The 17,958-nt window shown below is 42.3% G+C and overlaps 1 protein-coding gene and 1 long non-coding RNA gene across 2 annotated transcripts in view; both read right to left on the bottom strand.

Moving 5' to 3' along the window:
* The window catches only part of STX8 (syntaxin 8), a 76,924-nt gene extending 67,298 nt beyond the window's left edge, over positions 1-9,626 (bottom strand). The window contains exons 1-4 of the mRNA XM_083487714.1: positions 9,411-9,626; positions 6,201-6,300; positions 3,345-3,439; positions 2,465-2,575 (exon numbers count right to left, since the gene is read on the bottom strand). Of these exons, the coding sequence (XP_083343840.1) occupies positions 2,465-2,575; positions 3,345-3,439; positions 6,201-6,300; positions 9,411-9,427 (323 nt within the window). The 5' untranslated portion in view covers positions 9,428-9,626. The remainder of the gene's footprint in view (positions 1-2,464; positions 2,576-3,344; positions 3,440-6,200; positions 6,301-9,410) is intronic.
* LOC310699633 overlaps positions 1-17,958 on the bottom strand; it is a 116,262-nt gene that overhangs the window by 92,871 nt on the left and 5,433 nt on the right. The gene's annotated exons all lie outside the window — the stretch shown is intronic.

The following is a 17,958-nucleotide window of genomic DNA, read 5'->3' as shown; positions in this document are numbered from 1 at the left end:
TAATTTAAAGGCAATTGAATAAAATGGTTTGGGTCGGGAGAAATAACTGCATTGAAGCAGCTATGCAAATGGCACAACCCTTTCGGATACTGAGAACTGTGTCCTAATTAAGTCTGACAATGCCGGAAGGTAAGCTACTTGGGTGCCTCATAAAGCAATGCCTTGATCTGTATCGTGGCCCAGGTTGTCACTTAAAATAAGAATTAGAAGTACTAAGGCCACTGTACCACACCAAGAGCACTCGCATTAAAGCAGATTTCAAAGGATGTAAACTCACTGAATGGTGACCAAACGTAAACGGAGATTAATTTTGAGAATGCTTTCACAATTGCACACCATGAGGACAATAAGACATGTGATCACTGATGCAAGAAGGTTAATGAAGGGGATGACTACGGGATAGGACGGGGGTGGTGGTGGAGGGAGAAGTGCGAAAAAAATCTCCTGAAAATGTGGGGTGTACTTTAAGGATGGATCAGATAAAAGAAAGGTGAAGCCTGCATATAGGAACAGGAAGAGAGAAACAGAATGCCTACTCAGAGTAAGACCAAACTGCCATGACCCCACTATATCCAACCACACCCACATCACACAACTTCTAAATTCTGAAAAGAAAATATGAAAATAGAAATATGCATGGGCATGATGAAATAGAATTTGGCTTGTAATATAGAATGGTTGGGCTTTTTAAAGGGAAAAATAGCAATAATTATAGACCCCTAAGGGAGGAGCCATAGCTCAGCAGCAACTACAGCCAGATTGGAAAGATCTAACTATCAGGTTCAAGTTGGAATACATTTTCTTTTAAAATACACATGCAAAGCTAAGAGTTACAGCTTTGGAGATTCTTGGCTGGCCAAGAGAAATCCACAGAAATTTCCATAGCCAACAATAATTCCAGCACTAGCAGTTTCTAACCGCCATCCACCTTTTTTTGGCACACTAACGTCCCCAATATTTCATTTATTTTTGTTTCAGAAAGGTGAGGATAGGAAAAGAAATTATAAAAAACTTGAAATGTAAGAGGAATCTTCTTTACGCTGCAATTTGTATTTGTGGGTTCAGGGATGGAGGAAGCAACAGTTGCATGCTCCTCCTGGTGGCAATTCAGTAGTACTGAAATTCCCAAGACAATGTTGCATAGGCTCACTTTATGCTGTTGCTGGAGCATGAAATAAACAACGACTCAACTCAGATAATCCATCAACATGGAAAGCACTGCCCGACTGACTTCTCATGCTGAGTTAAACTAGCTAAATACAAAATCCAGCACACAGGAGAGCTGGAAGGATTTGTACTGCTTGCCAAGGGATTACAAGGCCAGAAAAACAATTAATCAATTAGACATTCTTCCAGAGTTTCCTCTTTCAACAACACAGGCAATCCAAAACACATTTTCTCCACCTGAAATGTCTTGGGTGATACATATATGCTTTAACTATTTCAAGCTTCTGTATAGAAGATATAAAAAGAGAATGGGATAGATCATCAAAACCCAACCAGCAGCTGGAATCATTTTCAAAATTTATGTTGCTTCTTTTTTCCCTTTAGCTTAGGACAAGCGGGAAATTAATCAGGATATCATTATTACTGTTAGCATATAATCATTAAATATTACTAAAAGATGCATCAATGTAATGTAAAAAGCACATCTTGAACCAATTTGCAAGACCAATACTATGTACCACCACGCTTCTCCTTCCAAATTTTGTAGTGTGACTGGTTTTCTTAAGGCATAGATCTCTATAGTTCCCTTATTCACAGTCCAGAGCAACACTGCAAGGACAAGGTATGCACTGCTGGGAAATTCCACTCCATAGATCCCCCTGTAGCTCTGGACCACATAACTGCCTTTCTTTTGATTGGCCAGTTTTCCTGGCTTGTGCCCTAAGGACAAAAAACCACCCTGCCTAGACAAACTATGTGCAACTATCTCTTTATTTCTCATTTATCTCCCTCATCCATCCCTGACACCATATGACTCTTAAATTCCAATGCACGCTTGCTTTCTGTGGCCATTGTGATGCGAAGTTTTGTCTTGCGTGGCTTCTGAGCCCATCTCTGTTAAAGTCTGCTTTGGCTTGACCTTGGCTCTGAACCACTTAAGACACTCAGCCTTTTAGCATGACTGGCTTTGATGCAACCTTCAGCTCCGGTTTTTTTATTCGATTCTGAGTGCAGATGCTCCATCAAGTCTGGGTACCTGGTCAAGGTACTCAGAGAATACATGAAAAACAATATCCTGAAGGGGAGCATAACTGATCACACACAAAACAGGAGGGGTCTGTGTGAAAATAAGGTACAGCAGAGGCAGGGAACCTGTGGCCCTCCAGATGTTGTTGGACTCCCAACAGGCCCCAGCCAATATGACCAGTCATCAGGATGATTCCTGGGGTACAGGTACACTGGTGCTTCATAGCTCAAGAGAGAGCTACTCTCATGCATTTCTCATTTATAACTGTACCTTATCACATCCGGTTCTGTCCCCTCATTTTTGAAAGATGCCTGAAGATGACGATGTCGCGTGAGGAGGTCATCCACTAAGTTCTGCCGCCTGTCCCCTTCAAGTTGTGTTCTGCAGGAACTGGGTTAAGGTTGATTGCCAGAAACAAATGACTGAACATCTAGACCTCATACTTTTGGTATTAAATCACAAATCAAGTAAGTTATGACTTCTTTATCCAGTCAGGAAGAACCACATGCGTACCTATCAGTACAGGAAAAAACATACTAGATCTATACTGGAGAGGCCAGAGTTAAAAAATATCTAAGTTCTATTATGACTAAATAAGGATATGAGGTTATCTTGTCCTAGGCAGAGAACTGACGACAGACTACTATCATTTTTATAACACTTTTCCAGGTGTAAAAAGTACTTTACAACATTTACCTCATTTTATAAGTCTATAAGACACATGGAACGTTTTAAAAACAAACAGCAAGGTGGCAAAAGTCATAACTGTGCAACTACTTATAGCAGAATTCAGACTCACACATGCAACTACCTAAGTGAGCATCGACTTGTAATAAAACCACATGGGCACAGCTTTACACAGCCCATTCAGTTGCGTGTGTAAAGTGGGCTCCAGTTGGATCTGACACAACATTTGCTGCAGCCCATTTAGTTAGGAGTGCCTTGAAGAAGTGCTTGCACATACAGAACAAACCCTGGAAATAAAATGAAGACTGCAAACATTTCTTTTGTACCTGGGTTTTTCCCAAGTTGTTGGGGATTTTCTAAACACAAAGATATAATTTAATGGTCTCGTTCCTTTTCCAAAACAGAATGCTGACCCACTCTTGTCTCACTGGCCTTCCTGGTATACAGCTGTTTACATGGATACATCTGACGTGTTGATACAGAGTGAAGCAAGAGGTCCTTCAGACGCTCGGTCTTTTCTTTGAGGTTTTGCAACAGTGACCTGATGGAAACATTGAGCTGAAAGGAGACAAGAGCAAAAGGGAAATAAGTGAGATCAGCTCATCAGTGCTGCATTGAATTTGCAGATGAGACCATCCAGAAACACATAGAAATAAGCAAATAAAAACAGAGTATAGCTCATTATTACCCCATCAAAGTGGAGAAGACTTATCTATGTAGGATAGTTTTTTTTAAAAAAAATCCTATTAGAACTCCAGACAGTTAACCGGAAGGTGCACTTACAAACTTACTCATGTATCTGAGTTGTTTTTGGCCCCACTGATTTCCAGTTAAACTACTGCTTTTGTGAGCCAATGCCTTCTACAGCTTTCAAAAAGCAAGACATTCATGAAAAAGGAAGCCAGCTATACACAACAGGCTTGGAAAAGACCACTCAAGTTAGATCATTCCCCCACCCTTAGGATCCAGCAAGAAACCCTATCCATTTTAATCAAAGAGCAACAGTCAGCCCTTGTAACAATACTATAGTGCCAAGGAGCCGCAGTAGACCCTGCATGGCCAGCCTGGTAAAGAATGCCAACCATCTTGGGAACAGAGAATGACCAGAAGAGGGCTACACTACATCCATCCACAGGGAACTGGTAATTTGTGGGGAATGTGGTGCTAAGCATTCATCAAGGACTTCATTCTGGGTCAGAATCTCAAGCGCACTCTTGAGGCAATCTACTGAAAGTCAAAGAGCAGCAAGTATTGCTAAGGTGACATAAGCTGACAGCTAACCCTGTTAAAGTCCAGGAACTCCCCAGAATTTCATGTCACTTTAATCCAAGGTAATGAAGCAATACCATCCACTCACAGGACCTTTCCTAGGTGACAATTCCTTGAGAACTAGCAGCTCCCACGACTGTCCACTGTCTCGTAGAACAACAATAGAAACATTAGCCCTGTCTCATGTACACATTTGATTTAAAAGCCAAAAAGGTGTGGATGGTAAATTTCACTAATGCCCCTACACTATGTTTACTTGGACGTAATACCCACTGATTTTTTAAAATGGGATTTACTTCCAAATAAATCTTAACTTCTTAGGAATACAGACTTGCTACATCAGGGCAAAGTGGTTGGAAGAAGTTAAGAAAACAAACAGTTTTCAGTTTGAAGTCACAATCCACTAGCTCATTTCTGCAAAACAAGACCAGTTTTAACTGTAAGACTTGTGCAACCACCTAACTGTGCTCTTACGTTACTGTAATTCATAAGGGAAACATTCTTGAGAGATTTGCGTCCAGTGTGGACTTACATTTGCTTTCCACATTTTTTAAAAAAATGTATACATTTTACTGAGGAATGTTTCCAATCTTTCACACTAAGTATTAACTACCAACAAAGCAAAGAGATGAGGAGGGGAAGGACTAGGAATAAGAGTAAGTTTTCTTTTGTCTCTCATTCAGAATGGCAATAGAAATGCTTGATTTTTTCTCACTACATTTTTTAAAAAATGTCTAAGCGCATGAAAGTGGCAAAATCCCAGAAAAAACAAGACACTGATGACATTTCCCCTACTTGGCAAACATGGGAAAAGAACATTTTTCTTCATTAAAACATTCCCTGGCCACAGACAACATGACTGAGCTGCTTAATGTTTTTCAACATCAGCCCATAACATCAGTTGTTATGGCAATAAATATTGCAATTGTTGGAAGCCTGTTTACACTGGACTCAAATGCTGGCTTCCTACCTGCTCACTGAGCAAGCGTCTGCAATTCTACTCACGTACAAACATGGAAAGTTTTCTTCAGGGAACCATTCGTCTACTGAGCAGTGCATTTTGTAACATGAACCACTGTTCCTACAGTATGGGGAGAGCGCAAAGGAACAAGAGGTGGCCTTGACACATCTGCACTTGGTCACTGCTCTAGTCACAGACACACATTTCAAGATGTGCATCTTTCTTTCATACTTCAGGTATCTACTAAGTGAACACAGCTTTGTGAAACAAATGCTGCATGTGAAGTAGCCCTAAATTATTAGGGCTCAGCATACCTTCTGGATTCTCCCATCATCTGAAAGTGTAAAGGATTTTGCAATTTTACACGAAGCAAGTCATTTCAGTCCAGCTTACTGAATATTTTCTGACCTTAGCTGGGCCTTTACCTGACAGCTATGGCTTAGCTTCCCTATTTCAGGATTAATAATACCATGGAAATGAGAACCTCTGCTTTGTCCCAACACTGGGTTTGTTCTGGTGCTGTTGCCTTCTCTCAGGGGACAGCCGAAAGCAATGACGTGACTAACAGGTAAAAGAATTGCAGCAAATGTCCAGCTCATTCATTTTACCTGACAACAATACAGTTTCAAAGTGCCATGTTCATGTTCTGAGACAGAGGTGGTTATCTTACATCAAGAGCATCCTCTTTCCAACTGATATCATACTCTGTACCCTACCCTTACAAAACCAAACAAAATATTATTGTTTCAAAAATATTTATTCCAATTTTTATCTCACTCTGTCACTAGGACTTAAAATAGGTAACTATAATTTACAAATCCAGGCCAATGCGGAGGAGTGGGGACAGAATAAAATAGCTAGTTACTAATCTCTACAAGCTTGGTCTGTTAGAGCACTCAGCCCCAAAGAATCTGATGAGTCTTTTAAGGATAGGAGCTCCAGTGTTATAAGGCAGCTACCAAGATTACCTTTCAATAGATTTCAGGTGCACACAGCTTGCTCAGTCAAGAGGACACTGGCTGCTGATCTTTAAAAGATGTAAGAGAAGGTAAAGCAAAGCTGGAAGGTGGTCCATGAATTATGCAGTACCTTAGTTGTACTTTCACCATTCCTCTGACATCGATTGCGTTCTTGAATTTTTTCAGCAACCTCTTGGGCAGTATGGCAAGTGGATTCATACATCGACAACCTAAAACAAGTTAATATATTTTAACTAATATACATACATTTTTGCCCTTATTGTTCATCAAAATATTCAATCTTTCACCACTGCCCCATGATCCATAAAGATGCCTATTTCAAGTCAAGCTGATTGTTTCTGTGTTAGGTTCTGAGGTTATGCAGCACCATGCATGTTATGATTCCATAGCTGGCAGTGCATGGATGGAAATAGTTCTATACCCTCCAGGGTGAGAGCCTGGGCTCACTCCAGGGAGAGGTGGGAGATGAGTATTAGATCGTTCAGTGAGAGTGGGACACAAGTCCAATACTGCTTCATGTATTAGAAGTGTATCTTATTATGTATGCTTGGCAATGACCTTTTGTGTGTGGGTTGAAAGTATGAGTAACTGATAGAGGTAATGTTTGGTGTAGCAAATGGTTGTAGTGGTTGTGTGAAATGGATGGTGAGTGAGATTGAATGAATGATTGCACAAATGCTGTGCTGTTTGAAATTTTACATTATACTGCCTAGTAGTTCACTCTGATTTTATATTATGTTTATGGATTTTTTAAATGTATTTTGTGGTGCAAATCATTTGATGTGGTTTGTGGAACATACTGTATATGTAGACTGCTTTCAGATATTTTAGGTAGTAAAGCAGTCTATAGATGGAAACAAGAAATAAAACAAATATGGACAGCTTATACATAAAAAAATTCCTCCAAATTTAGAGCATAGCTAAGGAAGCTATCCCAACAAACATCCTATAGAGAAGCCAATATATTAATTGCCACCAAGTTTTAGCAAGTAACAAGACACAGGATGCTAAAACACCACTGAGGATTTTTAGCACATGGTCACAATTCATAAACAGCACCAAGGTAAGATATTTTATTTTTATTCCACCCTTCCTCCAAATGAGCCTAGGGGGCAACAAGGCCCCACCTCTCAAATCTGCTCAGGGGTCAAGAGAATCCCTGGAACAATGTACAATCAGTGTTTGAAACAGATATGAAAGCTAGGAGCTAAATGGCACCTTAAACCTATATTATGGGCACAACGATGTAATGTCTAGGCACACTTTTTTATAAGAATACAAACAAAGCTGAAAATGAATGAACAGCAGCTAAAATATTATGTTCATTTTTCACATGGTCTAGTCCTTCCCCTACCCACCCCCTAATATTCTTAAGAGGGTCTCTTCTCCAGTCTTCAGAGAGTAGCTGGAAGTGGGGAGGCAGAAAAAGGTCCTCCTTTCCTTCCACTCTGCAGTTTTAATCTGAAATCTTAGGCACAGTACTGCACCTAGAACAATGGGAGTTTTAAACACTGTGCACAATGTACTGGGGAAGAAGATTGTTCCATTAGACAAGCGGAGAGGCTTGTGATGACTGAGCAATCTCCTTAGTGCTACACTGAATTCACATGCAAACACTGTGGTCAACTTCCCTCTCTCACAGTAATTATATGTGGTTGAAGCAAACATACAGTCAGTCAACCTAAAGAAAATATAAAGCATCTCACTTGAGGTATTTATTGCTATTGTTATTGCCCTGGTAATAATCCCTGTTCAAGTAAAGCAAGCTATCTTGAATAGAATTCCAATCCCTTGTCAAATTTGGGGAGCATTGCCTTGTATCTCAATCACAATGCAAAAGTCTTAACCAGAAGTGTTTTATCCAGCACAAGGAACATATATTTAGTTTTTTAATTCATTCTATCTAAATATCTCATAATAGGCAAACAGGTTAGGGAATCCCCATCCCCAAAACAGATTGAGTCTACTACAAAGAAGTGTGTGTGCTTAACGGAGGAGAAACTTGTCTCCTTCTGTTGCAAAGTAGTACAACTATATTACACCTAAGCACTTGCCGTATCAAAGGAGGAATCAAACAAGGAAAAGCTGGGGGGGGGGGGGAGATGGAAAGAAGTCGTCCCAGCAAAAGAATAATGGATACAAAAACTTATGGAATATGCCTAAATGGTGAAATTTACTGGAAAAATATGAAATCAAGATAACAAAAATTTTATAAAAGAATGGAAATGGTTTATTGAATATTTACAAATAAAATGTAAACATATAAGAACTTTGACAGGATTATTGTAATAACCTGCAGTTTTATAAGAGTATATATTTAAAGTAGATTAATAAATGAGTAAATTAAGTTAATGTGGAGGGAAGTTCAGTTTTGCAATGTTGAAATGATTGTAAAATTACTGAAATGTACAAAACTGAAAATCATAAATAAAATAATAATAAAACAAGGAAAAGCTACACATGTGTAAATTCTCTCTGTTATGCTACTATCCAAGTACAACCCTTCCTTTGTATCCACGCTAGGTGCAGGCTTTTTTGTCGTCTATTGCCACAGCACCAAGGCGGAAGAAGCTGCACCTGTGAAAATTCTCCCATTTCTACAGCAGTAGCCCCACAACTGATTCCAGAGGAAGGAGATAGGAGGGAAGAATGGTGAGGACAGAGGAGGAGACACCTCATACAGTGGTACCTCAGGTTAAGTACTTAATTTGTTCCGGAGGTCCGTTCTTAACCTGAAACTGTTCTTAACCTGAAGCACCACTTTAGCTAATGGGGCCTCCCGCTGCTGCTGCGCCGCCGGAGCACAATTTCTGTTCTCATCCTGAAGCAAAGTTCTTAACCTGAAGCACTATTTCTGGGTTAGCAGAGTCTGTAACCTGAAGCGTATGTAACCTGAAGCGTATGTAACCCGAGGTACCACTGTACTGTATTGCAGGGGGGAAAGGGGTGCTGCGTTTCTGGGCTGCCACTCCCACTGTCCCTAACCATTAGCCATGCTGGCTGAGGTGACAGGAATTGTGTGCGGGGAGGGGGGGGGAAGGCTACCACAAGCACCTGGAGGGTCAAACTCTCCCCATCCCTGCCTTAACAAGGCGGAAGGTGAGAGGCGGTATGCAGCACTATGCCTTCAGGCTGCCCACGCCCGGTTAGCATTAAGTGGAAGGGGCAGGACGCGCCTGCCCTTCTCTGGCCGATATCAGGCCCAGAGTGAAGCCCCCCCCCCCCTTCCACCCCTTGGGTCAAAGGCAGCAGCCCCGAAGGGAAACGCTCCACGGCTTCAACCTGCCCCGCCCCCCCCCTCACACACACACACATTTACCAGGGGTCCGGAGCCATGGCGGCGCCCGGCCACCCAAAAAGCCTGTATTCCGAGTTCCGTGCCTGCACCCGGTCCTAGTCAGGTCAGCTGACAACGGCGTCCGCGAAGGCTCAGGCGACCAACGAGACGCAGGGAAGCGCGACCCTCGGGCGCATTCGACGGAGGGGTCGAAGGGCGGGGCGTCGCTGAAAGCGAAAGAGAAAGGGGCGCCGGGTACAGAGGTAGAGGGAGAGGGCGGGAGGGGCAGGGCAAACAGAAACCGCGCGTGCGCGAACCTGCCCAACAACTCGCGCTCAACTTAAGGCGACCACCCTGCAGCTTCTGCGATGCAGCAAGGCTTCTCCCCTCCTAGACATGCATAGCTATCACCTTTTCCCTTTTCTTACGAGGAATCCTATTCGGAATAAGGGAATTTCCCTTTAAAATGGAAACGTTGACAGCTATGTAGACATATAGGGCGTTAATACGGGCTTGAATGCCTACATGCGACTTGTCCGTGGGCATCGCCCGGTGAGGAATTCTGTGCGACGCGGAAAACTTGCACATTGGTTGCATTGGTAACAATTAACAGCGCAGAATTCACTGTACCTGTTTTGTGTCCTCGACAGCATTTCCCAACCTTGGGCCTCCAGCTGTTTTTGGACTACAACTCCCATAATCCTCAGCTAGCAAGACCAGTGGTCAGGGATGATGGGAATTGTAGTTCGAAAACAGCTGGAGACCCAAGGTTGGGGAAACACTGCTCTAGCAGTCTGGCGCCACCGGGTTAGGCTCTCGCGGCACTGACTGAAATCACTTATTTGCCCTGCTCTTTCCAGGCAAGGGTCTGAGCCGTAAAGCTCAGTGTCCCAAGTGTGTGTGTAGGTGGTTGTGGTGTTTCTCTTTTCTGTTGCTTTTGCCCTGGAGCTTTCCCCACTAAAACCCGCTGTTTAGCGCTCAGTCGGCGCAAACACAGATGTGGGTTTAATGTGGGTTGTTGATTGAGTGCTAAATAGTGGGTTTTCACGGGAAAGGTCCAAAGCAAAAAAAGGAAAGGAAAAGGAAAATAAAGGTGCTCAGAGATGGAGCTTTAAAGCGAGGACCATGCCTGGAAAGAGCGGAGGAAAGGTAAATGTGGATAAGCCCTAAGGATTACTGTTATTTATACGAATCCTGCTGGCTCATTAGGGATAGCACTGACCATACAAGAGCGATCACTGCAACTATATCTTGCAGGAACGTGGCTCATCTTGCTATTATATAATATCCCTTAAGTTTTTTAAACTTTGTTCCTTTTTATGTTATCACCCAGGGGCAGGAAGCCTGGGTGTTGCAGATGCTGCTGGGCCATTGGCCATGTGGCCTGGAACTGATTAGAGTTAGATTCCAACATCTTGGTTGCAGCTGCTCTACCTCTGCTGTAGATTATTCTTAGTTCAGAACCACTCAATCTACAGTTCTCTGCAGGACACATACCAATCTTGCTTCACAATCTGTCTTTTCTTCTGGCAACCTAGGCTGCAACATCTGAAGAGACTGCAAAGCTTGCATCATCAGTATTTGAATCACAAACACGCAAGGGAGTGATCAGTTAAAATTGTTGCCACACACTTATTTTTAATTATGTTACTCCATTGCTTCTTGACAGGACTAACACTCCTTTACAAATGACTCTACTATCCTCTGGTCCTGAGGCATTTATGTTGCTTTCCTGATTGTTATTGCTGTTTGGTAATAATTGTTATTATTGTTTTTTAAAATTACATGTGCTAAGATCTGCTAATTTAGGGCTCACAGCCACCATAACAGAGGCTAATACATAGTGTGACTTGGCCCTTGTCCTGTGCTTTCAATAGCAGCATGACATACCGAAATCTAGCTGGTGAAGCTTTTCTTGGCATGGAGATAAACTTAAGTGATGGCACAGGAAGCATCCCTGCCGGAAGAAAGCAATGAACTATGTAAAGTGTATCCCAAATCATAAATATGATTTGACTTATGCTGCTGTAATAATTGTGAGCTGCAAACTGCTGCAGAGAAGAAAATTTATGTTCATTAATAAAAAATATTGTGTGTGTAATAGAAAACTAAACACAAATAAATGTGTTTTTTATAATTTACTATTGCTACTAACCAGCCCTGCAGAAAGATAACATTATTGTGCCAATTAATAAAAATATATTGACATTGTTTGTTTTCTGTTAGGTGGTGTGGCTGGTGCAGTGCACACAAAAATAGAGTTGATAAAGGGACAGGACAAAGACTAAGGGAGTGGGCACAGTTCACTAAATGTGGGTCAGGAATAGGGAGTATGAAAGAAGGTCCTTAACATGTACCATATGGCACCAGTCTAGTTAAACTTTGATGAGTCCCCAAATGCTTTGTAGAAGAAAGGAGGAGAGTTGATGATTTCAGAAAGGCAGTAGGAGTGCCACTTCCACCCTCCTCCCAGTCCCCCTCCTGTTGACAATAGCCTAACATTACTTTATCTCCTGCTCAATTGATGTGCATCAAGCTGTTATCAAAGGCACTGTTGTTGTTTTTTAAAGTGATAATACTAGGCAGAAGAAATGCTTACAAGGATTATTTGATGCTCATGCGTCAAAAGAATAAACAAATTTATTGCTTCAAACACAGCCGTATGTTGTGCATTAAGAGTGGTTAGCATCCAGATATCACTGAAGGCTGAAATCCTATGTATACTTACTTGGGATTAAATCCCATTGAACTCTAGGACTGGCGTCTATGAAAACATGCACAGGTTAGAGATACAGGAGAGGATTGCACAATTCATTAGTTGCAAACAGCATATCCTACTCTGATCACTTGAAGCTTCAGAGTCACTGCTGTGGACTTAGACTGGGGAGGCTTGGATTCAGATCCCCACACAACCAGAAAATTTACAGGGTGGATTATATCCCAACCTACCTTACATTACAACAGAGGTTTCGTTAGGCCACAGCAACCTTTCCCTGTGCCTGATGTCATTTATGTCCCTAGCTGTGGGAAACTTCAAGCAACAGCTGTAATGAAGAATCAAGAGCACACACTCTGCTCCCAATTCTTCCTGTGAATAAAAAAATCTGCTTCTTTTTCAATTCAGTACCTTTTCATGTTGCCCTGCATGGGACAGTCCTGGATTATTAGGTTGTTGTGAGGGTAAAAAGGGGAGAACCATGTATGCCATCCTGAGCTCCTTTGATGAAGGCTGGGTTAAATAATGAATAATATTGGCATTCCTTAATAATTCTGCAATAAGAGTTTTCAACACATATAAACTTAACATTTACAGCCATACATGGCAGAAATGTCCCATGCAAAGACCTTAGCTCCATGTGAAAAGGGGGGACAGTAGGCCATGGAGGGGGATGTACACTGAAAAAGGTTCCTGTTGTGTGTGTTCAGAGTAGAGTGTGTAGTCCTCATGGTGGATGGAAGTGGTGCATTATGCCAGTCACTGAGCACAGAAAAGGGTTAAACAAGCATAAATGGATACCTATTAAATCATGGGTGTCAAATACCCTTTGTATGTGAAACTGTCGCACCTTATCTTCAGTAAGCCTCCTGTTTCAGCTTGATCGTATCAGCATGTGGCAGTCTGCTTAAGTATATTCATGACAATCAAGAAGTTAATAATCATTAACAGGGCATTTTGGCATCCCTCTGGTGCTTGAAAGCAACCAGTCAAGAGTTTAACAGCAGCAATGTTTACAGAAGTGAACTATATCCTCAGTTCACATTTTTTGGCATCTGCCGCCGCCTTCTTGCAGCATTCCCATCGCATTGCTTATTCCCTGTAGTAAGGTAAATCTATGTTATTTTGCTGATGCTTTAGAAATAGGTAAACAAGTAAAAGCAACTGCTTTAGGGTGTACAGTGGTACCTCAGGTTACATACGCTTCAGGTTACATACGCTTCAGGTTACAGACTCCGCTAACCCAGAAATAGTGCTTCAGGTTAAGAACTTTGCTTCAGGATGAGAACAGGAATCGTGCAGTGGCGGCGCAGCGGCAGCGGGAGGCCCCATTAGGTAAAGTGGTGCTTCAGGTTAAGAACAGTTTCAGGTTAAGAACGGACCTCCAGAACGAATTAAGTTCTTAACCCAAGGTACCACTGTACAAAGTATTTTACACTTACAGCCACACTCCATGTTACAGTAAATGAGTTGTTGCACTGGGGGGGGAAAGCTGCCATGAGGACCTTTGATCAGGATCATGGCCTGAGAAAGAGAAAGGGACCTTAACTCTCCCTCCCCGTCATGGTCTCAACAAAACATATTCATCTGAAGCTGCTACTTGTATTGTGAGGGAAGGCTGTAGCTCAGGGATAGAGCACCTACCGTACTTTACATGCCGAAGGCCCCAGGTTCAAATCCTGATATTTCCAGGAAGGGTTGGGAGAGATTTCTGTCTGAAGCTATGGAGAGCGTCTGCCAGTCACAGTGAAGAGCTTTCCGCACCCATTTACCCGCAGGACAAATCTATAGGGCAGGGAGGCTTGCAGCTAATGGTAGATGCAACCAAAACCCAAAGAGGGCAGAGCTGGCAGGCTTGTAACTCTTTCACTTCTCTCTCCCTCTCTTGCTCAGTGTGGTCCAGAGATCAAGAGTGGGCCCACAGCATCTGCTGGGCCACTTGAAATGAGTCGGGGGGGGGTGTCGCTGGTTACCCATCACTAGTGTAGACAATGCTGAGCTAGATGACAAAAGGTGGTTCATACTATTCAACAAACCTTCTATGAGCCGCCTCCTAGATGTAAATAGCACCGCACAGCACCTCTATCAAGAAGGAGGCTAGGCCTATTGACCTGATAGCTGACAACAGATCGTTTGAACCAGCATCTCCCAGTTTGACAATTGAAGCCCAGCAATCTTAATCCACTTCCTTTACCTGATCCTCCCTCTGAACTGAATTCATGACTGGTGTGTTCCTATTCCTCCATGTATTCATAAACAACCTTCATTTTGTTTTATTTAGGCATTTCTGTACTACACAATCGGCTGTGTGCTCTGGACGGTTCACAATTGAAAATCAATAAAATGCAAGTACAGGACTAAGAACAATCCATGCAGAAAAGCACTGCCAGCTCAAAGTTAATAAAAAGCAGCATGAAACCACCCGACAGCATAAAATCAGTAAGCAGCACTTAGGAAATAGCAAGCGGAAGGCAAAATAGTTCTAAGGACTAAAATAATGGGATGTACAGTGGTGCCCCGCAAGACGAATGCCTCGCAAGACGAAAAACTCGCTAGACGAAAGGGTTTTTCGGTTTTGCGTTGCTTCGCTAGACGAATTTCCCTATGGGCTTGCTTCGCAAGACGAAAACGTCTTGCGCTTTTTTTTTAAAGCCGCTTGAAGAGGCGCAGTTGCGACGGACCGTGCTTCGCAAGACGAAAAACATTGCAAGACGAAAAGACTCGTGGAACGAATTCTTTTCGTCTTGCGAGGCACCACTGTAATATTTATCTGGAGAGCCATTTGATAATGGGAGACTTGTTTTGAAAATTATATTGTCTTCTTAACATAGGAGAATACTGTTTACTGGCTTTTGCAAGGAGCTCTTTCTGGTCAGTCTATTTTTGGACTTCCCTGCTCTTCCTCATTAATTCTTCAATAAACGATTTTTCCTCACACACACACCCTGGAATCACAGAAACAGTGAAGCTTTTCCTTTGCGTGTCCATCATAATTTACAGAATGCAGGATGATTTGTTTTGGTAAACAAAGGGCAGGATGCTGATTAAGCTTCACAGGACAGGAGAGGCATGATTAATCCAGAATGAGTGTTTGCTCACTTGACAGTAACAATAGACACACCAACCACAAGAAGAAAAATCTTTGGTGCCCTTTTCATGAGTTAAATGACAGCATTTATTTTACTCATCAGTTTTTAAATTGAAAGCTGAACCTGAGAGATTATGACACACTCAAGGTCACACAATGGTTTGCACATAGTGATGTAAACCATGCTCCATTAATCTATGGTTTATTAAGCCATGGCTTAGTGCTCTGTGTAAATCCAGCCTAGCAGAGTAACTATTGTTTATTAACTATGTTTAAAGGTTGCCTATTAAACAATGTTTGTAGTTGGTTCATAAACCTTCATTAATGTTAATCATAGCTTAGCGTTACATGTAACCACCTCTTTAAAAAGGAAATTATAGAAGGCATAAAAAGTATACATTTCCTACAGAGCCACCACTACCCAAAAGCTACAGAACTGTAACTAAAGGGTGATGAAATTTTTTTCCAAACCCTCCCAAGGCTCAGCTGTTATCATTGGTGCTTTTAATTGCTCTATGATGTAATAAACAATATTTAAGTGACTGATGCCTCAGCTTTAACTATGGTTACCATTAAAACCATGGTTTAGTATTCTGTGCAAACCAACTCAATGAATCCATGCTGAGCATGATTTATTCATTCTATTTTTATCCCTCCATTACTTTAAGCTGTGCAAGCCCACAGAAAAAGGTACCATATTCAAAAAGACCAACACAACAATGCAACAACAGGAAGCCCTGGTTCTTCCTTTTAGCCTTGGCTTGAAAATTTGAGCAGTGGCGTGAACTTTCATGTGCCTGATTTAATATGTGATATCAGGTCAGGAAAGCTATGTGTCATTTGCCTAAAACAGTTTGGTGGGCCAACCTTCAAGGCCTGATGGATGACTGGGAATTTGAACCTAGATCTCCTTGGTCCTAGTCCAACACTCTAAACACTACAGCACAGTATAATGGTATCATTCAAGGCTCTTGTCCCAAGCTAGCTACCCAACCTCATTTTACCCAGAAGTTAAGTCTCACTGAATTCAATAAGATAAGCAGATCCTTAACCCAGTGTGCACTGGACTTTGTGGGGAGGGGGCTTTGCTGCTGCAGAAGCCTACACTGCACCCATAGGAAGCGTGGTAGAGCACACACTATTATTGCTGTTGGCCATAATCATTGTGGGGTCCTGAAAGAGCAGGGGCAATTGTGGAAACAACATACCCAACTATGCCCCCTCCTGGCTTCCACCCTGGCCAGGCTGCATATGTCCCTGTTAGGCTCGCTTCGTTACTTTCCATAAATGTGCATTGAACTGTATCCTACCTACAACCAAGCCCACTGGATTCTCCATGCCACTGTCAGGACACGTACATCATGAAACACTGATCAACTGATTACTCTGCTAGTGGCAGTAGTGTCCTCTCTCTCTCTCTCTGTCTCTCTCTCTCTCTCTCTCCCTTGTAGTAGAATTGGTCTTAACACACCATGCAGCAGTTTTCTGTTTCCGCTTCACTTTTCTGAACCCTTTAGCAAAGTGGATTGAAGAAGATGCTGGGCTCAATTCCTGTCTTTGCACATTTGACATGAAGTAATCATGAAATATTCATCATGTTCAGCTGCATTCCTCATTGGGAGGGAGTGGGGCCTCTGCATATTTCATTTCTTCCCCATTAAATTTTAAGAAAGAGTGATCCCTTGCTCACAATTCTTTAATTAGTTCTTTTTATCCACCTCCATTTGGATTACTTCGATTCATCTAGAAGAAGGCAATCTTCCAGATTGCCGCATGTCAAGACTATGCAAGGAAGAATGCATTTTGGCACTCTTCTCAACGTAGGCTTGGTCAGTGGCACTTACTTCTGAGTAAACATGCAACAGGTCAGGATGCACATGATGCAAACTCAAGAGTGTAGCTGCAGACAGTGGCGTAGTGTGGGTTGGCAGCACCCAGGGCAAGGCAAGTAATTTGCGCCCCCTCTGCCCTAGGGGCAGAGAGCTGCGAGTGCAAGCGCCCCCCACAAGATGTTGCGCCCGACCCCCCCTGCACCCCCACGCTACGCCACTGGCTGCAGAAGCAAGAACGTGTGGGGCAGAAATTAGTTTCATTGTTTGGGGACATTAGGTAGCAACAGGTGCCACTTTTATTTAACTAGTCTCATTCGTGTTCTCTTAACATCAGCTTGATCTAGAACAATTAGAAGATGATAATGTTTATCTCTACAGGCTGTGAAATGCTCAGCCAATTAACATGCTGTTAAAGGCATAGACATATACCAGACTGTGTTTTTCTGATCAGCTCTAGGGCTAGAAATGAATGGTTTAAAAATGTTTGCAGGGAGAAGGTTGTGCTGTGATTAGGAGGGATGGAATACTGCTGCATACCACCCTAATCCAGATTCCAGGGGTTTCATGCAAGTACCCAGGGTTTGGTTTCCTCAGAATGAGGGACAGCAGAGACTGTGGTATCTCTATGATACATGGTTTATTTATGCATATATACAACCTGCAGATTGATTTATTACACACATTAACAGCAGGAGGGCACTCTGATGGTGAATAATTCCCAGTCATTACATTCCCATCTTAACAGTCCTACCATCTTTCTCAGTGCAAGTATAGCAGTCACTTCAGAACTTGTCCTGCTTTCCTAGGTTAGACAAAACTCAAACAACAGCCCTGTGCTTATTATATTCCACTCAAAATTAAAACTGTTTATACATGTACCTTTAAAGAACATTGAAATTACATTCTTTGCCTTGGAGAATTCTGGGCACTGTAGTTTACCTCTCACAGAGTTAC

The sequence above is a fragment of the Podarcis liolepis genome (assembly GCF_965112155.1).
Source record: "Podarcis liolepis genome assembly, chromosome: 2".
Lineage (NCBI taxonomy): Eukaryota > Metazoa > Chordata > Lepidosauria > Squamata > Lacertidae > Podarcis > Podarcis liolepis.
This window is presented reverse-complemented; position numbering and strand designations above follow the sequence as displayed.